The 22,849-nt window shown below is 46.9% G+C and overlaps 1 protein-coding gene across 2 annotated transcripts in view; it reads right to left on the bottom strand.

The window, feature by feature from the left end:
• Positions 1–5,299: 5,299 nt before the first annotated feature.
• LOC144144838 (uncharacterized) overlaps positions 5,300–22,849 on the bottom strand; it is a 195,156-nt gene continuing 177,606 nt past the window's right edge. The window contains exons 2-4 of one of the 2 annotated variants that reach the window (XR_013317349.1): positions 11,196–11,318; positions 10,008–10,122; positions 5,300–7,532 (exon numbers count right to left, since the gene is read on the bottom strand). Coding sequence is in view for 1 of the 2 variants with exons in the window: in XM_077676342.1 (XP_077532468.1) it covers positions 7,283–7,532 (250 nt within the window). In the remaining variant the exon portion in view is untranslated. The remainder of the gene's footprint in view (positions 7,533–10,007; positions 10,123–11,195; positions 11,319–22,849) is intronic. The other variant, XM_077676342.1, reaches the window with a different exon arrangement.

Genomic DNA, 22,849 nt, shown 5'->3' with positions numbered 1-22,849 from the left:
AGCTCATGGAGGCGATGGTCCGGGATCGTCTCTCTCCACACATTGAGTCCACGGGCCTCTTTGCTGACACTATGTTCGGGTTCCGCCCACATATGTCAGCACAGGACGTCCTTCTCCAGCTACACCGCGACGTAATTCGGCCAACTACAATGCGACAAAACGATAAAGCCATCCTTGCCCTAGATCTCAAGGGGGCATTTGACAACGTCCGGCACAGCAGCATACTAGAAAACTTAAGTAGAACGGATTGTGGTCAGAAAGCCTTCGCGTACGTCAGAGATTTCCTCTCCAAACGTCAAGCATTCCTGAGGATCGAGGATGAGGAGCACGGTCCATATTACATGGGTACAAGGGGTACTCCAGAAGGAGCGGTCCTATCGCCGCTACTCTTTAACATCGCTATGATGCAGCTGCCGCACAAATTAGCTCGGGTAGAGGGTATACAACATGCCCTTTACGCCGATGACATAACAATCTGGAGCACAGAAGGCAGCCTTGGGGAAATGGAGGACCGCCTGCAAAGGGCTGCCAGCATTGTCGAAAGCTATGCTAATGACTGCGGCCTCCAATGTACCCCAACAAAATCGGAACTTTTGCACATTAAACCCAATCCTAAAGAGAGCACGAGGCTTTGCATCTCTTTAACAGGTGGTTCTATCAGAGAAGTGGAAGAAATTAGGATCCTGGGCCTGCTTATTCACAACAAACTTAGTCCAGAGACCACCATTGCCAAACTGAAGCGAACAGGGGAACAGGTCGGACGGATGATACAACGCGTATCCAACAAGCGCGGCGGGTTACGGGGCAGGGATGCACTCCGGCTCGCCCATGCCTTTGTAACCAGTAGGATCCTCTTCTCCGTACCCTACCTCCGTACGAACAAACAACACGAGAACAGCATTGACGTCATCATTAGGAAGGCCACAAAACGAGCCCTTGACCTCCCGGTGGCTACCTCCAACACCAGGTTATCGGCGCTGGGAGTGCTCAATTCGTATCAAGAGCTGAAAGAGGCTCATCTCACAAATCAGTACACTAGACTCGCACAAACGGCGTCCGGGCGCCACTTGCTTAATCACCTACAAATCAAACATGAGTGCATCCCAGAGGAGACGTGCAAACTCCCAGAGTTGTGGCGGCACAGGCTCTGGGTGCATCCATTTCCGCGTAACATGGAAAAGCACACTCACGAAGGCAGGAGGGAAGCACGCGCTAAGACCCTGGAAAGAAAATACGGAAATGGGCCAGGTGTGTTCTACGTTGATGTGGCAGGACCGTCGCCTCTAGGGTTCTTTACTGCCGCTGGCAGGGACCAGCAAGTCGATGGGCTCTCCTACCGGGCTCCTAACTCCACGCAAGCCGAGGCGATTGCCATAGCGCTCGCCGCCTCGGACCCGAAGTCAAGGACAATAATCACGGACTCTCGCCGAGCCTGTGAAAGCTATTTAGCGGGCACGGTACCACCCTTGGCCTACAGAATTTTAAAACGAGTGGTGCGGTTCGTAGACCCCGCACCTAAAGAAATTGTGTGGTCTGCGGGGCATCAGGGTCTGAGAGGTAACGAGGCCGCGCACGCGGCTGCCCGAGCGCTTACACACCGGGCGCCACACCCATGCTCTCCCGGGTCGAAGATTAGCAAACCACTTCTGCGGTTTAGAGAAATCGTAAAACATTACTGCGATAACCGCCGGCTTTACCCAGCCCCTGCAAAGGGTCTGAGCAAGGCCGATGAGCGAATACTGCGGCGCCTGCAGACGAACACATTTATGTGCCCTGCAGTAGCAAAGCATTTCGACCCTAAAACCGATGGGCGGTGTCTGCACTGTGGGGAGGTGTCCGACACCTTCCACATGGTGTGGGCATGCCAGCGCAACCCTGCGTTATCCCCCAACCCTTCCCCTACCAGAGAGGCATGGGAGGCAGCCCTGCTCAATTGCTCGGGGCTGGAGTCTCAAAGGGCTCTAGTTCGACGGGCGAGAGTGGCGGCCTTGACCAATGGGGTCCCGGAATAGGGACTGCACCTGTGCGGAGGGCCACATGCCCTAACTCTCTTTTATTCTGATCAAAAATAAAGTTTCACTCCTCCTCCTCCTCCTCAGTGAGTCGTCCTCAATTTAAGTTGAACCCTTTTAGTAAGCCTCCACGTTTCTGCCCCGTAGGTGAGTACCGGTAAGATGCCGCTGTCATACACTTTAATCTTCAGGGACAATGGTAGACTGCCATTCATTATCTCAGAATGCCTGCCGAATTCACTCCACCCCATTCTTATCCTTCTAATTATCTCTGCCTCGTGTTTGGGACCCCGGGGCCACAACTTGGCCTAAGTAGATATATTCGCTTACCACTTCCACTGCCTCGCCACCTATCTCAAACCGCTGTGCTGTCCCGAGGTTATCGATCATACTTTTGTTTTCTGCATATTCATTTTCAGGCCCACGGTTGTACTCTGTTTGTCCAGTGCGGTAAGCTAGACAGATTGTAAACGTCACTGAAGGTTACCCGGCGCGGCAGAATTGTAAACGTCACTGAAGGTTACCCGGCGCGGCAGATGGTTGTTGTGTCCAGACTGAATAAGTGGTGAGATTTTCGTTTTATAACCTCTTTCTCCCTTTCCTCCTTCGTGCTGTACGTGCTGCGTTTTGGCGGCTAGCAGTGTCCCCGCGATCGGCTGCTGGTTATGCACGTGCTTGTGGCGTCACCTTAAAAGGTTCGTGCGTCAGATGTTCACGTGGTTTTCCTTGGTCCGCACCTTTTAGCTTGAGCAGTATTTGCGCAGTTGTGTCGCGTTTACTCTCTTCGTTGAGTGTTTTTTACTGCGTTAGCAATCTACAGGGCATGCCGGTAAACGTCGGCAAACGGGCATGTCCGCGTAAGTAGATATATCCACTTACCACTTACACTGCCTCGCCACCTAGCTCAAACCTCTGTGCTGTCCCGAGGTTATTGCTCATTACATTAGTTTTCCCCATATTAATTTTCAGGCCTACTGTTCTACTCTGTTTGTCTAATGCGGTAAGCATGCTTTGCAGTTCGTCCCCGAGTTACTTAACAAGGCAACGTCATCAGCAAATCTGAGGTTACCGAGGTATTCTCCATTAACCCTTACTCTCACCTGTTCCCAATCCAACGTTCTGAATACTTCTTGTAAGCATGCTGTGAATAACATTGGAGAGATTGTATCTCCTTGTCTGACACCCTTCCTTATAGGTATTTCACTGCTCTCCTTATGGAGGATAATGGTAGCTGTGGACCCACTGTAGATATCCTCTAGTATTCTTACATAATGCTCATCTACCCCCTGGTTCCGTAATTCCTGAATGACTGCTAGGGTTTCGACCGAGTCAAAGGCTTTCTCATAATCTATGAAGGCTATATATAGGGGTTCAGTATACTCAGCGCACTTCTCTATCACCTGATTGATCGTGTAAACATGGTCCATCGTTGAATAGCCCTTACAAAACTCTGCTTGTTCTCTAGGTTGACTGAAATCTAAGGTGGTAGAGATTCTGTTAGTGATTACCTTGGGAAGTACCTTGTAGACGACTGCCAGTAAGCTGATCGGCTTGTAATTTTTTAAGTCCTTCATGTCACCTTTCTTATGGATTAGGATGATGTTCGCGTTCTTCCAAGATTCCGGTACACCCGTGGTCATTAGGCATTGCGTGTACATGTTTGCCAGCTTTACTAGTACGATTTGGCCGCCATCCTTCAAGAGGTCTGCTGTTATGTGATGTCCACAGGTGCTTTGCCCCCTTTCATTTCTTTCAAAGCCTTCCTTACTTCTTCTGTCATTACTGGTGGGATGTCTATCTCCTCCGAACTACGTTCTCCTTCGGCATTATCCTGTATGTTCTGGCTATTGTACAGATCCTTATAGAACTCCTCGGCCACTGTGACTATTTTATCCATATTTGTGATGACATTGCCTTGCTTATCTTTAAGTGCATACACCTGATTTTTCCCCACGCCTAGACGTGTCTTCACTGCTTTCAGGCTGCCTCCGTTCTTTACAGCATATTCGATCCTCTCCATATTATACTTCTGTATGTCAGCTGTCCTACGCTTATTGAGTAACTTAGAAAGCTCCGCTATTTCTATTCTGTCAAATGGGGTGGAGATTGTCATGCTTTTCCGTTTCCTAATTAGATCTTTCGTCTCCTGGGAACGTTTACCAGTATCCTGTATAGTCATCCTGCCCCCGACTTCTACTGCACACTTCGTGACAATGCGTGTAAGATTGTCGCTGGCTTCCAGTATCGTAAACATCTGCTTCCTCAGTAAGAGCTGAATATCAGTTCTGCAGCGCGATCCTCAATTCTCCAACTTTACGTCTTACTGTTAGGTCATTGATCGGCTTCTTTCGTACTAGCTTGCTACGGTCCCTCTTCAAATATAGCCTAACTGGGGATCTTACCATACGGTGGTCACTACACCTTACCCTTCCAAACACTTCCACATCCAATCAGGGAGGCATAAAAAACTTCGCGTTGAAACATGATGATAATTGTGGCAAAGAGGACGCCCATGAATACAACGTTGTTAAATAACCGTTGTAATCAAACACAAGTGCCACCAAAAAGTCTTCTCCCGGGCTTAGGGAAAAAACTATAGCCTCCTCATGAGGAGGCTATTTGTATAGTTTTTCCCCTAAGCACCGAGAAGCAGTGCTGCAGCACTGCTTCTGGGGGCTATTCTGTGGTGAGTGCGGTGCTCGCCATCTGGGAACAAATACTAATAATTTTGATAGCTTAAATTCTAGTGTTGGGCGGTGTATGAAGTACAAAAAAATACAAATACTTCACGAACAATCTTTCTTCTTCAATATTCCCACAAGTTCGCATCTCTCTCGCTCCGAGCTGTAGGTACTGGTTAACCCGGTAGGGTCAAAACGTTAGGCGTAAACGCATACTGGGCAGTTGTTGCTGTTGTTCGCGCTCCATATCGAACAACGCTTTGAAATTAACAGGAACGTCTGTTGCTGCAGCACGCGTTGCTACAGACGCCACAGAGGCATGCACGAAGCAATCAATGAAAGAATCAATTAATTGTCTGCGGCACGAACACTACGAAGGTCGACCACGAGAAAGTTGTGCCCCTGCTCTGCGGCTCCGAGGCCTCGCAAAGAGTTGCACATACAGAGAGTATAGCAAATACCCACAGCGGTGCATTGGCCAACGCCTCACAAGCAGGCATGTGGGCTGCTTTCGCACACCATGCCGTGGTTGGCGCAGCGGAGCCGTCTAGTCAAAACATGTACACAACACTCGACACGCCTGTGCGCAACTCGTGTTCACGGAGTGTGACGTCACTATATAATTTTATTTTTTTGTTCCCAACGCTGGCCCGCCAGAGAAAGATGAAAATAAAATAAAATCCTCTTTAGAATTACCATCGCACTGAAAACACGGAAAAAACGGTTGCTGATATCACTCACAATCTCGGTAGGTCACCTTTTGTGGGTTGTTGTTGTTGCCATCATTGATGATGACGACGACGGTGTCCTTGAAGTGTTTGGCACGTGCCCATATGAGGGGATCGGCCACTTGACATATTTCTTGGATCGTTTTTTTGCTTCATTTTAATGTATTGTTCATACCCAGAGAGGGGTTACTGGCCAGGGCTTGAGAACGGCTGTTTAGTAAAGAAATACCCTGCTAAGAATACAAGTGAAAGACAGAGGTAAAATAATCGGATTCACCCTGCAAGTGCGTGTGAGACATAATGGAAAGAGTCTTAGCAAAGCGGCCTTCCGTTTGCCGAAATAAAGTCGTGAAGCAGGGAGTAGATTTCATTTATACCTGTTGGAGAGGCGCATTCTTCGATTTTGCCTTGGCCTCCCCCGGTTCGTCTCGAACCGAGGCACGCGTTCCTGAACTCAGGGTCCGATTTCTCTTGCTGTTGGTTAAAACTTACCTCCGCATGTACGAAGCCCCCTCTGGAGCTGCAAAGCCTGTATTTATGTGTGATCCGAGTTTATTTTTTACATGTCCGTGGCCTAAACATATTTCCCCCCAAGTGCTATTCGTTCAAACATGCCTGGATTGTATTTTCTGTTAAGCTATATGAAGTTATTCCGGTAGCCACAATTGAGCGAGAAACTGAGTTTTTCTTTCAGAACCCCTTCCATTCGGCTGAAAAACTTCTCCCACGCTATCTATTAACCGCTCTTTTAAATGAATATCTATCGAAGTATCCTGCTTTTTCTGTGATTTACACTGATGCATCTCAAAAAGGCGAGAAAGCAGGAATAGGTATTTTTTCGGAATCGCTTCAGTTATTCGCTACGAATCCGGGACTAGACACCCATTTTTATGGTATAATTTTTAGCAATAGCTCTCGCTCTATGTAAAGTACCGCAGCATGTATCAGAAGTCATAATACTATCCAATTCGATGTCAGTTATATCTTCCTTAACTTCCTCTTCCGACTCTCCATTGTACCGCACACTGTTATTTTTTGTTCCTTAGCACGTTAAGGAGGTACGCTTGTCCTGGGTCCCTGGCCATACGGACATCAGGGGCAACCAGCTGGCGGACCTTTTAGCTAATCTCGCTGTCACAGCTCCTATTCAAATCGGAATACCTAATCCGGCTCTTTTTGCATCTTCAAGATTAAGACGATATTTGCATGTAGACGCTACTCGTTCAGACTCACTTTTGTCATTTGAAGAGTATCAACATTTAAAGTTCGGGTGGAATGTTCATTTTTGTGGTTCTCGGCAATGCGAGGTGACCTTCACCGAGCTGCGATGCAGGATTCCAAGGCTTAATTTCTATCTGTTCAGATCAGGACCTTCACCTACGGAACTATGTGTGCGGTTCCGGGTCCCTGAAACAATCGAAGATTTTTTTCTCGACTGCCGCCGTTTCTCGACAGCTAGACAACTGCTTTTGAAGGACCGAATTGAGCGTTTGGGGTTGACTTTTTTGATTCCACTTATATTATGTTTTGGCGCATCAAATTTGGGGTTTGCAAAAAGGGATATATATAATTGCATTCAAATTTTTCCTTCTGCTTCAGGTCGTTTGAATTGCTGAAGAGTGCTAATTAATGGGTAATTCGGGCTTTATTCATAACTAAGTTTTCTTTTACGGTCTCTTTCCGGAAATAATTCACTATTTTGAGGTCCCCACGTATTTCGATACCCGATTTAGCCCTGGCCAATCCCCCATTGTGGGTACGTGCCAAAATCTTTGAGGACATCATCATCATCATCATCATAATTTTTTGTGTAGGTGTGCTTGTCCGAGGCTGTCATCATAATCGTCACTTGGGCTCAGCCTCACGCGCGGCTTGAGGAGCATCGTCGTGGCACCCTCGTTACGTTGGCCCGGCTGCTTCCGTTCGCGTCTCGGTAGCAGCCGTTCCCCGCCCAACTCGGATTCGTTGCTCCGCAGCGGATTTGCTGCAGCGTCTTCGCCGGCTTTTCCGCCTGGCTCGTCGCCTCCGAGCAGCCTCTCATGGCTTCGCCGAAAGGCGCAATCACGGCGACAGCCCTGCATCTCTGGGTGAGTGCGACGGCCCTCGAGAGCCTGGGAGGAAAGGAAGCGGTGGAGGAAGCGGTCTTAGCAACCTGAATTGTGCGTCAGTCTCAGTGTGAAGATGAGAGGTGAAACGCCGGGAGAGTAAATCAGAGCTGCGCCTACTAGGGCGCTAAATGCATGAGGCACAGAAAACGGCAAAGTCCGTCATGTCTTATGTCGTGCGCACACACACACAGGGAAATGCATCAACGAGCAACAACAGAGAGAATTTAACAGATAATTGAGCGAACCGTTACGTAGGCATACTTATATGTAGTAGTTTCTATTCTGCCGCCGCTGAGAGAACTAGCTAGTCGCAATAATGCGGCACTCGCCTCTCATTGACATAAAAAAACTCGTGACATTTCTCTTGAAAGCTAGCGTTTTGTCATTCTCACGGTACACCTTCACCAGTAACAAAAGTGAGGGCCAGAAGTAACCTGATGTGGCCTACCGTAACATGCCCTAACCAAACCAAACCAACCTTCTCAAACATGACCTAACTTATTATAACTTAAACGGCTCAACCTAACCTCCCGGAACCTAACCCAGCCCACTTGCACCGAAACAAGATGTCTTCAAGGCCAACTGAACTCAAATTTTTCTTTGTCCAAATAAGTAGTATATGCTCTTAAAATCACCATGGCGAAATCCTTAGCTTCGTAATCACAGAGAGCGCTAGGTACCGCCTTTCAAAGTACCACCGAGCAGACGAAGTTTGCACCTGGCGGAGAGTCGCCGAAAGAAGTTACGAGTGGCCTGTGACGGAGGTTGGGGAACCTGTCCCGTGAAGCTCGCGCTTCTCCGGCGACTTGCAGGGCGCTCCGCCGGGCGCAGGGATGCGTTCACCCGTGGTTTCTCTGCTAAGCCAGCGCTCGGTACCACCGTCGCCATCACATGTTTAAACTAACCGCATAGGCAGTAATATCCGCCATTTTTCTCAATGCAAAAAGACAAAAAAAAAAGCCTGCAAACTATATATATTCACGCGCTTGCGAACGTTTTGGAGTAAGCAAAACTTTTTTTACTTGAAAATAATATTTTTAATCAAACAAAAAAATTGCACGAAACGAGGAATTGCTTTACATTTGTCATTCCTATGCCTTTACCACAGGAAAAAAAAGATATTTTATAAATTCTTGACCACTTGAACTTCCGCGTCCAATATTGGCCGCATTTGGCCGCATTTGGACCCGTCACAGAAATTACGCCAGCACACCTTTGCTGAAGCGACCCGCCAGCAGGACGTCGCTCGTCAAGTACACCCACAAGACAGCCGCCGACCCGCAGATCATGCTCAGCTGCACATTTCGCTGCACATTTCACTTTCGTGTTTTACTGATACCTATGATAAAGGAATCAAACAGTTTTTTCTCTATACTTGCGATTTTTTTCACCGTAAATTGCTCTCCTACCTGGAATGAACGCAGTCTTGTTCTTTATTTGCTTTTTGTTTTGTTTTTTGTTTTGAAAATCGGTGTGGTTTGGTGTCTAACGTGGTTCAGGGGCAACGTGCGACCTGAGTGCCGGGCCTGTACTTATCTGGGAACGAAAATAGCTTTATTCTTTGTCATTCATGCGCCCACATATTGTTCGAGAGCGATGAACAAAACATAGAAGTGTACCGAATTTACAAGTCGTTAATGTCGCGCGAGGGGTCCTCGCTTCACTCATGCCATATTGATTTTTTTTGGTTTCCTATTTTTCGGCGTCTGGCATAAATTCAGGGCTCTATCTCAAGTTTCGTAGTCTAATTACACCGAATCATCCACGCCCTAAGCTATTGGCTGTTCACGCGCTGTCACTGGGCCGGACGCAATAGGGTTTCACGGCAAAGAAACGAATGTTATGCCATTTTTCATCGTGACAGCGAGGATATTGCGTCCTATGCGCAACGACTGCGTCTCAGGCAGTTTAAAAGATTTGAACAGAAAGTTCTTTCTAGGCGACTTCCTTTTGGAAGCGAGTTTGACAAATCACGGACGTTGATTTTTCTCTCTCAGAAACTGAAAGCAGCCACCCTGCTTGTGTCGAGACATATTTGCGGTGAGTACACAGCAAATCTTTAACTTCACTTTACGCTCCTTTTCTCGTAGATTGAATACCTTTCTTATTCGTCGTTAACAGACGCCCAAATGAGGATGATGTTGCAAAATTATCCTACAACGGGGTCGGTCTGGCAAAACTGCTTCGACCCCAGCACCATCGTAGGTGAGGCCGAAAAGACTAGCACTTGTTGATTTTGTTTCGTGGGCGCACAAGGTACTTAAGGCCTGTAACGCGGCTGTAAAACTTGTTGGTTTCTTTTAAAGCTCCCGTGATGGTACTTTGGTGGTGGTACTATAGTAATGGTACTGTAGTAGTGGTACTTGGTGGTACTTTGATTGAGGACGCCAGTTTTTATGGTGATCACCGTATCAGCGGCGTTTTGCAATATCTCCAATACTAGTAACACAGCCATACACATTTGAAGAGGGCACGCACCTTTCACTGGAGTGTAGTCGGGGAGAGTTTCCTTATCAACGGATGCGGTGAAGCTCAGGTTTCGACAATGTTTCGTGTCCCTCATGCAGCTGCTTCGGTAGCAGCTGGATGGCCTCTGCGGGATGTAAGGATCATATGCAGTGACGACATGAAGCCACGAGATGGGCGCAATGCCTTGGGCACATAGCATGAAGACAAAATAGAACTATGCTCCATTTGAACGAAATAGCCTTTGGTAACTCACTCAGCCCCACTGCAGCTACGAAAGGCATTTTTTAACCGAAAGAACGCAAGAAATGCTGATAGAATATAAAATTTTCAGCTACAGTGACGTATTTGGACTCCAGGAGTGACCTAACACGGACCAGCATTGGAAGCGTGGTAATCGGGGTGATAACTGCCCTTTAGAATTTAAGGGATACGATAAAATAGAACTAACGGCCTTACTGCAACGGCCAAGTCATCCTTCTTTGCGCTGGCTTAGGTTGACGGCCGCCAATCCCAGAGACAAGATTCTGTGACGTCATAGGGAAATCGCCCGACAGGGCCGAAAAGCTACGACAGCTTCTTTTATTTTCATTGATGTCTGCATTATTTGTTTGAAGTTTCGGATACAATTGGTATCAGTGCTGTCGGGACAAATCAGTCTCTTTAATAAGCCAAGCTTGTATTTTCTCTTCATGGTCCATATGATCCATATGGACCATGGTCCTCTATGGTCCATGGTCTATAGAATCCATATGAATTCTGAGTTCATCTAAGCCCGTATGAGTTGGGAGTCCATTTTGATTTCTGAGCCTGAGTAAGATCTGATAGTCAGAACTCACTCGGGCTCGGAACTCAAAATGAACTAAGGACTCACACGAATGAAAAACTCAAAATGAACTCATAACTCAGATGGACTCAGAAATTAGATGAACTCAGAACTCACTCGGGTTCAAAACTCAAAATGGACTCAAAACTCAAAACTGAGAACTTCTGAGTCCATTGGAGTTCTGAGTTAAGGTTGAGTTTTGAGTTCATTGAGTTCTGAATTCATTTAGAGTTCAGAGTTCATTTTGAGATGTGAAACCGAGTGAGTTCTGAGTTTTGCGCTCGCTTTGAGTTTGATTTTGAGCTCAGATGCGTTTCTCAGCAATGAGTCAACGTTAAAGCGAATGGTGAATGGTGATTCCAAAACAAATTTACAAGTGATTTTGAGTGAGCAGGGCCAACCGTGCCGAAGAATGGCTGCAGGTTGTCCGCTCTACCAAGATCATCAGCGGAAACGAGGGCCTTATTGGAGCCAACGGACTGCTTGCTGTCGTTTTCCTGGAGGTGATACGACAGAAAATTGCAGGGGACGGAAACCTCATGCCCGCCAACAATGCGCCAAAGTGAAGCTTTCAAGACGTGGAATTGAAGGTTTCAATATGAAGTTGTTGTGGCCCAATAGCGTGCGCTAGCCGCCAACGCTCCTCGCGGTCTGGGGCCCTTTCCCAAAAGCGCCGACTTTTCTATCTAGTGGGAAAGAGGGTAAATTGCCCAGGGCACCTAATGTAGTGTGTGTTGTACCGATGAGTAAGACCCAAATTTTGATTTCTCTAACTCACTCAGTCACTCGCTAACTCACTCACTCCTCAGTCATTTCTTTGTTTCGCTTTACCTCTTGTAAGTAAAAGTGTCGAAACCCGCAAAACCGTGAGCTGAGTAGTAAAATTTATTGTCGAAGAGTTCTCAACTGATCAAGGAACTTTCAATAACGATCAGTTCTTCGTTAAGGTTTTTGAAATAATTTTGTTGCTTCTCAGGCGTTCTTGTAAGCGCCCCTTTCAGCGAGGAAAATCCCGATTTGACCGTTGCCCAACTCTTTGAAGATGGTAAAATAAAAAAAAGATAAGTCGATAACGCAATAACTACCTTGAGCTCCAAACCCCAGAACAGCGCACACATACGTTCATCAGGCTTAAAAAATGAAGGCTGCTCCGTTTCTTCAGGCTTTCCTCTTAATTCTCCGGGGCAGCGTACAGTCACGTTCCTCTAATCTCAGACACTGCTTTTCTACGCTTGACGGTGCAACAGCCCCGCGTGAGAACTTGGACTCTGCCGTCGCACTGTAATCCGAAAAGGCTGCTTTGCTCCAAAGACCTGTATGTGACTGGCATCACTGCGCATGCGCAAAAAGGGCGAGACCAGCTGTGCTCACGGGCAGGTGCGCAATCGCGTACCGCGCATCGTACTGGGTCCGATTTCCCACTCTGCTATATCTTTATGTTAGCTTTGCATCAGGAAAGCACTGAGTGGTGTTGAATGTGTGAGGATTTGATTTGTATATGTCTCACTGGTCATAGTTCTCGGTATTTTTTTTTCTGTTGCTTTCACGAGTACAAGCATAACTCGGTTAGTAGTGCCAAAATGAAATTGTTTTGTAATACAGTATGCATGCTTGCACCATTGCATGCATGTTTTATACGGAATAATTTATAAAGTATAGCAGCTACCACAGCAGATATAGTATGTTTTACTGAAGAGCACTATACAAAAAGCAGACTTTAGTGACCGAGGTGTCACACGCTGGACTTGTTATTTTGATTTCTCATGTGGTTGGCCAATGTGGTACACGTTAGCAGATTTCGAATACAGTAGCATTAACCATTGACGGTGCATGTTACTCGGCAACAGAATAAAAGGGGAACATTAGGGGTATAAGTAGATACGCTAAATTTTATATGTACTAAAAATCCGTGATGATGATTCTGGCTGGACACGGCAAGTGGTTGGAAGGCGCTCTTTCGGTTTCGGAGAAGAGCGTGCTCTTTTCCTCCAAGTGAGGCGTTTGCACCCTTCTCTACCCACTACAGGGAAGAATACGCACAAAAGGTTTGTACGCATCGCGAACGGGTCGTTCGACGGGCGTCGTCTACCCCTTCAGTTACGTGGTTCAATCCCATCCCTCATCGATCGTCAGATAGCCGTAGGTGCGTGATTAAAAACACAGCTTAGGCGCTCGATATTCTTCTGATATTGGCGATCTTGTGTACATCATTTCTTGTGTACGTCATTTCGGCGCACGTTAAAGATACCCTGGTAGATTGAAATATTCCGTAGACCTCAACGACGCGTCTTAACACACGTAGAGCTTCTGTACGTAAAACGACCATCTGCAGAAAGAGTAATTCAGACACCGAGCAAGTCAATTAAGTTAAACTGGCTTTTGGCAGACAATTCTGAATGTCTTTAAGTTTTTTTAATAGATTAGTGACTGCCTTAGTGTTTCATCATAGAATGCCTAACCAGACAAACATTTGTTGAACCCTTGACAAAAGGTATGACCTAAGCGATATCAATAGTCAAAACCAAGCTTACCTTGCACAGCTTGCGTGTGTCTTATTTTGCTTGTTTCTAAAATACCGCTAAAACAAAACACAAACTTGACGTAGATATATAATTTAATGACCCAACAATGAGGTCCCATTTGAGCGTTGCCGACTTTCCGTATGGGAGTAAAAAACACTGTGAAGAAGCCGCCGCGAATAGGGCTAAACCCCCTGAAGAATGGAGTGAAACGCTTTTATTTTTCGCACGCGATGAAGGCATTTCATATCTAGTTTACCAAGGAGCCTCCATGTTCATGCTAGTAGCAGAAGCTATGCCCGAATTGACGCTTCGAGGGATAGAATTTTACGCACTCTATACACTGATATTTCTACTCAAATTGTATACAACTGCGACATGTACAAAAATAACTACAACTGCTGCACATACACCAAGCTGCTTTATTCAGATTATCCTTTGAATTCGACGTGTCGTAATGAACACCACCAAAACATCGGCACAAAAGCAAGGCTTATGCCTGCAAGGTTGTTTTTTTAGAAAACAAATGGACCAAATTAGGTTAATATACGAAAGTAGCTCCTTGCACCGATGGAAAAATAGGTTTTGAAGCAGCTTTTTCACTTGGTATAACAAGTCTTTTTTTACAGCAGACTTATCTGCTTTCAGTTTATATTGCGGATATTGTTATCTCAGAAACTTTTTGTTAACTCGGTTAAGTTTAAGTCACCGCTATGTTTTTTGTTAGGTATTTTCACTGCTCCTATGCCCTGTTGTCATTGCTACTTTCTATCCTAAAACGTCGAGAGAGAGAGAGAAACTTTATTGCGTGTCCGGCAGAGTGAATTAGGCCGTGGGGGTCGGCCCCGATCGTGGCGCAGGTCCTTCCCGCTGTCGGGTCAGGGCTTCCTCCACCTGCCGGACGGCCTGGAGTTGTGTGTTGTATAGTCCGAAGAGGTGATGGCTTCTCGCACTTTTGGTGGCAATTCTTGTGCTTCAGAGTGTGTTTGTAGGTGAGTGCAATCGGTGAGAATGTGCGCTGTCGTAGCGGGGGCAGTCTTGCAGATGATGCAACAGTCGGTGTTGTATAGCGTTGGGCAGATGTATCTGGCGAGCACGGGTGTCAGGATCGAGTCCGTCTGTAGCTGGCGGTATAGCACGCCTTCGCGGCGCGTTAGTTGCGGGTGTGGGGCATGGAGTCGCTGCCTGTTGTGGCGGTACCATCTCAGGATGTCTGCTGTAGAGGTACACTAATATGCCCTTTCTCTCCCCTTCGACTCCATGGTCTTTGTGTTTGAACTTGAACATTGTGCTTAAACGGATTCAGGTGCTTTTATAGAAGACTTATCTGTTCTATACTGTCTGAATCTTGGTTTCAGATAGGAGTAATTAGTACCCGGTGCTGCAAGAAGGCCCCAAATCTCATTTCATTCACTTATTCAAAAGAAATAGACTGTTGATGACATTTTAGTGGCAGTGCAGAAAACTCGCTGAACACTTTTGAGCAACTTCGCTGACAACAGCATCAAGTAACGGCTTGAGACTCATTAATGGCTCCTGCGCTGGGGCCTCCTTAAAGGCGGGTGTTGCTGAGCAGCCCTGTACACCTCAAGGATAAAGGCGAACAAGAGCGACCCGGTCTATCAGGCAGTGCCTGCAGTTCAGCTTAGGACGGTTTTCCTCGGGGCAGGTCTCTCGAGAACCTAATCCTTTTGCCGGCCAGCGCCGTGCTTTTTTATTCCCTTTCGGTCCTGGCGTAGGGTTTGTCGTGCGGTCCGCCGGCCAGACACCGGAAGGCTGGCCGGCTGACCAAACGCGGCAAGCGCGCAGCAATCGGGTTTTTCGCGGAATGCGCACTTTCTCACTCTACTCTCCCCGCATGACCTAAACACGACAAGGAAGACGAACGTAAGCGTCAACACTTGTCGGGCCATGCTTAGCCAGCGCCGGCGGTTTAGTGGCCTAGGGCGGCCTCTCGGGGACAGGGAAAAGCTCCTCACGCCGGCGCTGGTACTGGCGTAAGACAGCAGAGCGGAGAGGAGGAGAGGACGGCATGAAAACGCGAAGTGAGTTAGAGGCAATTACATGTCGGGAGTTTATGATACTTCATAGAAAGGGCATATGGATTGATGGTACCTCTTACAAGGGGCTTGTAGGTTTACATATGTTTACCCTTTCAGACATGCTACGCGTGCTGGGAACGCCTCCGCGGGGATTCAGGATACGCGGAAGTGAAGGTGGACGCATCGGGGCTGCAGGGTTGACAATACGAAGAATAAACACAAGTTCGCGCTGAACATGAGAACACCGAGCACAAAGGAGGCGGCAGAAAAGAGTTGATGGAGCTAGCACTGAGTAATCGACGGGCGTAGAATGGTAAAACGTTTTTGTATACCGAAGTGGCAGTTGAGTTCATTGGTATACAAAGGCAGCCAACAGTAGAAGCACTCGCCGACCAGAAAGTGAGAACGCCAGAGCAAAGACGAACAAAGATGGCTGTTGGGAAACGCCTTGCTGAGTACATCGAAGTAGGCTTAGAGGTAAGGAAAACGCTGGGACTAGGAAGACAAAGCGGGGTTAGGCAAGCTAAAAAGAAGAAACGGCCTTTGGAAAAGCTGCTGTCAAAAACATAGCTAACAAAGTCACCTCTCTGTGTGCACGCTTTCGAAGTTCGTATTCTCGAAGAGCGTTGCGCAGGAGGTCAATACGGCTCGGTTGCGTAATGGTCTCTTGCTTTTGCATTTTTCTTACTCCTCTGAACTATTTTTCCCTCCTCTGAACTACTCTTGGCCATGGCCTGATTGTTTGCGCAGTTGATTTTGTGTAGAGTATCAGTAGACGCCGTTTCGTCAGGTGTTGCTGGAAGGAGTCCTGGATGACAAAGCTTTCCCAACAGAGCGATCGACTGAAGTCATTGACATGGGGTTTAGAAGTGTGGTAGTGACCTGGTAGACGAGCGTGTGGCCGCGTAGGAGCGGGAAAGTTTCTAAAGTAAATACGACGTGCCAAGGTTCAGTATCGGTTGCTTCGCGGCGTTGCTTTTCCATGTCAATTTATGCTCCTGCGGACTCCACTGCTGCTCGTATGATTTCATCATCCGTGCGCAGATAATAAAATCGGTTAACAATTTTTCCCAACTACTAGCATCGGGACGCTGTACATACACGTGAACTTTGTTCAGCGCAAGGACAACCTTGCGGGCGCCTTTTAGCCTTAACCAAATTTAAACGTTAGCGTAGTATGTTCGTAGCAAACAGAAAGTTAGTCTTCTAGGCGTGCTTAGTGCTCTGAACTTTCGGTCTCAGCTGGCCTACAGCCGACAGTCACCCATAAGCGGGGAAGAATAATACATACCTGCAGGGATGTATAACCTTGATGCATTCTGAGCCATGCAGCAGGCATTTACGAGATTAATCAATCAATTAGAGCCTAAGCGCCAGGAGGCTCGCCCATAAAAAGATTCTAGGACACCTCTGCATTCCTTATGACTTAGTGAATGCGAAAGAATTAGGGCTGAATTGCGGAATGGATATGCCGGTGTAATGTGCGTCGCTACCTTGTAGTAGGGATGACGTAGTGGCGTGTTTGATTCACCTTGCACTTCATATGGCACTGCTTGCGCGCCATTTGTCGGGCAGCGCCGTACGACCGCAGTTATTTCACGGCTGCTGTTCAGGCAGACGCCTCGCAGTTCTTCGCAGTAGCGTCTCCCATCCCACCATCTCCGCTGCTGCGCTCTGGGTTTTCTTCGTGATGGCGTCTCTCAACGCCAAGCTGACAGTTGGTTCGGGCTCTTTTCTCTGTGCCGCCGTTGCTGCTCGTCAGCACGGCATGGTCGTGGGTGATTACGTTTCACAGACTCTGTTAATGCAGACGGTTGGCAGTCCCTCGCCGTATGCACCCCACCGATGAAACGAGATGAACAGGTATCGCGTGGAGGGAAGCATGCTCTATTTATGCAGTCACACAGTGGCGCAACCTTCTCCAAATGGCCTTCTACAGCACGTCTCCTGTGGGGCGACCACGCTTCCTCATTATTAACACAATTATTTTCCTTTCGGCGCTCTTAGTTACCACGGCCGAGAGGCTTGGTCAGTGACCCTTGTTAGCGGCATTAGCGGAAACGTGCTTCGCTAGTCGCCTAGTTGGTACTTCTGTAGTTATTCCTGCAAACTGGTTGATCTCAAGGTGGGACGTTAGTCCTAGCGCTAGATATTTAGAGTTCACTTTAAGTAACCTCCATGGCCCAATGTAACCTCCATGTTTCCACTACCAAGCAGCGTTATATCCATTCTACATCGAAGTGCTGGTGATGATTGACGACGTTAAACCTTAAAGCGTGATGTTAGGCTTACCGTCAATTCCATGTCACCCCTCCCTTAGCTGTGCCTGAATCTTAGCGGAAGCAAGTTATAAACTGGGAGGTGCAGCAGGCTTCACGAGAGACAGAGAGAGAGAGAAAGTTCATTTCGTGCCAGGGATGGGGTCGAGTTGAAAGAGCGGGTAGGCGATCCATTCGATCTTCTTCCCCCCATGAGGCGTCAACCAGGAGTGCTTGGACCCCGGCAGATTCTTCAGCGATCCGGACCAGTTGGACTTGCACTTAGGAATCGGAGCTGACAGGCGTCCCTTCTGCTTGAACTGCCTACTTTTTGATTGGGCAGGACCTAACCATGTGCTTGATGTGCGCTCTGCCTCTACAAATTTTGCATTCGGCTGTATACAGTCCTGCGTAACAACGGCTGTAATCTGCGGGGGTCACGTGTTGGTCTGGAGCACACGCCATGTCCCCGATTGTCACTTAAAGTTCTGTCTGGTGCAGGGTATTTCACCCTTTCAAAACTGTTGATTAAGTATATCCGATAGAACACCAGCCTGTCCTTCCCCAACCGGCGAAACAAGCGTGAGTCAACGGCGGAATCGGCGGCGGTGGCTACGTTGGTTAAACAGGAAGCTTTACGAATAAGGTTTCATAAAGATGATTTAACCCATTCGCGCGAAATCAGCCGAGGCAGGTTACAGGTGATTTCGCAGTGAAATTGAGTAGCTAAGTGAACGAACCAGCGAGCGAGAGAGACAGAGAGAAAGAACGATTTTTAATGATACCGGTGATGTCACTCGTGCAAGGACGTCTGGCTTGCTACGCCAGATGGTTTAAAACATGACTACTAAAAATGAAAGACGTGATGGCGATGATGACGATGCTCCGCATGATTGCATAAAGTTAATTTTAGACACTGCTCCAGTCCTGTGCATTTTAGGGAAGTCAGCAGAGCTTTGGTCGTACGTTAGACTCGTTTAGGTTACATATTTCACGGGAGCTCCCACAAAACCTGAATATAGCAAAACGTAAACATAGGAGCCAGTAGCGAAGACCTCAAGCTGCAAAAGGCGCTCATTTCGAAGCATCTTGTCGTTAGGAAGGAACGAAGAACTCTGAGCAGGCGACAGGATATCGCGTACTGCACTGAATGTGCTAATAGAACCCGAATAATCGTGTGGTCAGCTGCCTTATCATTAGGCTCTCAAGATGGCTGTTCTGCGTGTTAAGATGGAGCCTGGTGGAAGGAATAAAAATCAAGCTAGACTTTCCCAGCACGCGCTGCATTAAGGTAACGAGAAATGAGATTGGGCAAAAACGTTATTAGGGAGAAGATGTAATGAAAAGGAGAGGAGGAGCGAAATGGGGTCACCAAATGGCAGTGGAACGTGGTCCTCATAACCGAAACCCTGCAACTAACAAGGCTTCCTGGAATGTTGCTCATTTTTACGCTGCGCGCCGGTTCATTAGCAGACTCCAGAGTTATTTCGGAGCGATACCCTCATAGCGTCGACCAATTACAAGGTAAGACGATAGCCGACTTGCGCCAGATGCCGGCACTGCGACAGCGCCTTCTTGTCTCAGTATTGTTTTTCCGCAAACGTCGCGGGGAAATGGCTGAGTCGCGACGCATTCCCTGATGTGATTTGCACGCCGCGGCGGCGTCTGTGCCGTCGCGGAGTGGAATGGTGTGGAGCGACCATAAATCTGGAGCCGCTGCAGACACGTGCCCCAGTCCGCGCGCACGCCAGAGACTGAACTGCTTGTTTGTTTGTGCTCTGTGATTTGGAGCCGCACCCACGCACCCGACAGCGGAAAGCTGGTCTGCGCGAACTTTATGAGACCGCGTGGTGGCGCTTCTTGAGACTAACCTGAGGCAGGAGCAACAATTTTTTTCAGACGTGCTAGTCGGCCAGTATCTTTTAGTCATGGACGAGAATCAGCCCCAATCTATAAGAGAAAGCCGCACGATGGCGCAGTGCCAGGGCGATAAATGTCAACATATATTGCTGCCAGATGAGGAAAGAAAATTTACAACAATACAGAAAATAGCACTTTACGTAGAGAGACCAATAACTGCATCATAATGCCAGGGTTAGAGAGGTTACCTGAGGGTTTTTTTAGTGAGTAGGGGCAGAGGGATCTTACAGCCTATACGAAAATCTTTATCAACGCTGCGCCGTCAGCATCCAGCCTTGCGTGAAGTTATGGAGCGGTGGACTAAAGGACCGACGGTGAACGTTTTTTTCGTGTAGTGTGTCCGTTGGTCGGGGTGGAAGGATAGCAGGTTCGTGGGATATACATGGGATATGGATATATATATATATATATATATATATATATATATATATTCAAGAAAAAAAAAACTTCGAACAAGCTAGCGACCACGATTGTTGCCAACGTTTCAGCAAAGAGACTTGCCTCCGACAGGCAAGTCTCTTTGCTGAAACGTTGGCAACAATCGTTGTTGCTAGCTTCTTCGAAGTTTTCTTTTTTTGTGTTCTCTGTCATCATGCAAGTTTTATTGTTCCTTATATATATAGGTAAGCAGTAAAAGTAAAAGAAACTTCTCGAGGAGCCAGAAGAAATAGTTGAGAGACCGGTAGACGCACGATTAAAAACAAAAGCAGTGGTTTACTGACGTTTCGACTGGAGGACCGGTCTTAATCTTGAAGACTGGTCCTCCAGTGAAGACAGTGAAGACTAGAGGACCAGTCTTCGCTCAAGATGAAGACTGGTCCTCCAGTCTAAACGTCAGTAAACCACTGTTTTTGTTTCTAATCGTGCGTCTACCAATTTCTCAACTATATATATATATATATATATATATATAAGGTTGTCTCTACTAACCTTTTTTTTCGCGCTCTGTGTGAGTTTTTATCGTTTCGGACTATATATATAGGAGTCCATACTTTGTGTCGGGGAAAAAAGCCTGCCGATTTGAAGGGAGGGCAAGAGCGACAAACAGTAGACTGACTGAATTGATTAACCGTAAATACATTTACTTTAATGGTTGTTGGGGTTGCGGTTGGCATTCTAACTTTAAGAAGCCGTGATCATTAGAGTTTGTGTGAATGCTCCTTACGGAGCTTTGTACAGGAATTCTGTGCAAAGATTCGCAAATTCTGCGCCCCCTTTCGTATTAAAACTTCGTATTGAAGTTTTAAGACACTGTCAACCTACGTACTATTAAAGCGGCGAAAAAATTATTGCTGAAGAAATATTTGCTTAAGAAAATAAAAAATAACAAAACAGGTACAGGAAGTTTAGCGACAATCCCTTTGTTCGGACGGATCCCTTTGTTTCCTCCTCCCAAGCAAAATGCTTTTTATTATCTCCCAAGCAAAATGCTTTGTTTTCAGTTGTTTGTATTTGGCAGAATCTCTGGAGCAGAATTTCTTTTAATTTTGGTAATTTGTTCATTCAAGGAGCAAGGAAGGATACCGCCGTAGCCCTGAAATCCACGGAGAAGCTTCAGCCCACTCCATAGAGCTGATTAACACTCAACTTCACTGGCCGTTAGTGATGATAAGATCCTCACTAGGTTCCGTAAGTCCCAGGTCTTCATCGTAATCGTACATGCAAGCTATACAAGCCTTATGAAAAGAGGAAAGTAGCCGGGTCTATGATAACACTCCCATCAGTATCCTCCTCCACGAAGGACCGTTTATAACTTTATGAGAATCCAGAGTTGAATCCCAGCTCACTATGCAAGTGAGAATTCTATTTATCGCTAGACTGCGTCACAGCAGGCGGCGAAACTACGAGAACAAAATGGGACGCCTGGACGGATTATTACGTATGGACCTGCTTTGGGGTTGGCAAGTAATACTGAAAATTTTTTTATGTTGGCTCACGCTGACGTTCTTGGCAATAAAAGCTTTCGTACAGTAAAGCTAGAAGAGGAGAAAGACCTGAAGGGAAACATAACGTCACAAAGCCGTTGTAACGTTCTCGAAAGGCAAAAACAAAAAAAAAAAAGTACGAGTGCGTACCGAAAGTGACCTGACCACATGCCCTCCGGATGACAACAGTAAAGACGCTCGAGCGGAAGTTCGTCGACGTGAGATGCCGGGTCCGCCGGTGTTTACCCAACGCCACCGAATCTGATTCTGTTGGGGCCTAAAAAAGAAAGCAATTTTAGCGCCGAAAGCAAGCATTGGTTCAGGAACAAGTTCGTCCGGCCGCCGGATTTGCCCCGAGCAGTTGTCCCAAAAGCAACGGAGGGCGCAAAGCCAAACAGACGGGTCCGGAATGATAATGGGACAGTAAAGATAACTCGTCTTCCCGCTGGGCAAGGACATTCGAGCCACATTCTTAGAGCTTCTCCACCGACATAACAATAGATGCCGGCGGCAACGCATCTCTCGTTTTCTTTCTGCACAAGGCTTCAGAGACGAAGAACCGCTTCTGAAATGTTATTGATGAGTAAACGGTGTATGATAAGTAATAATTTGTGAGAAAATGAGGGTGAGACGTCGTCACCAGCCAAAATACAAATAACACGTCACTACAATGGGCATTAAAAGCTAACTTTTGGTTGCTTAAACCGACGGACGGCAAGATGTTCCTTCAAGTGGTCCCGTAACCACCGCGGTTCTGTCCATTTCCCGGTACCATTGAGAAACACAGGTAAAGTGACTGGTGGCACCGCCACGACCCTGTAATGTCACACGATCAAGAAATTTCCGTCATGGGAGGGGACTGCTTTCAATGTTTTTTGTCATAAACGGAATTCACGCCATACTTGCCATGATGGCCGGAGTGTTATCAATTTCGGTTAAGGCTGCAAATCTGGTTTCCGCAATATATTCACTCTTATCACTTATAGCTATCTGATCCTTCTTCACTCTTATTTCTTATAGCAATCTCATAGTTTAATTTGCGCAACGTAAAGCAGTTAAGCAGCAGGTCATAGTGTACCAGAAGATTTTGTACCCGAAAATACAAAATACGAAAGGAGGGCGGGATGGGGTTATTTCTAACCGACGTTGTTTCTATTGCTGAGTCAACTACGTAATTAAGCACTAAACAGATTCGCTGGGGTTTGATTCAAGTTCTACTAGCAACAAAAAATACTAAGTTCTTCGTACTAGAAGATGCAGTATTCATGATGTTGTTTTCACCTGAAAATGCACAGGATAAATGCCCTTTCAATGAACTTACTACTAGAAACGGATGAACGTTCTGTGTTCCAGTGTTCCATGAG

This window comes from Haemaphysalis longicornis, unplaced genomic scaffold (assembly GCF_048455015.1).
Source record: "Haemaphysalis longicornis isolate Haplotype H1 unplaced genomic scaffold, Haemaphysalis longicornis Haplotype H1 scaffold_7, whole genome shotgun sequence".
NCBI classification, from domain to species: Eukaryota; Metazoa; Arthropoda; class Arachnida; order Ixodida; family Ixodidae; genus Haemaphysalis; species Haemaphysalis longicornis.
Note: the sequence above shows the minus strand (reverse complement) of the source record. Positions and strands in the feature narration are given on the sequence as shown.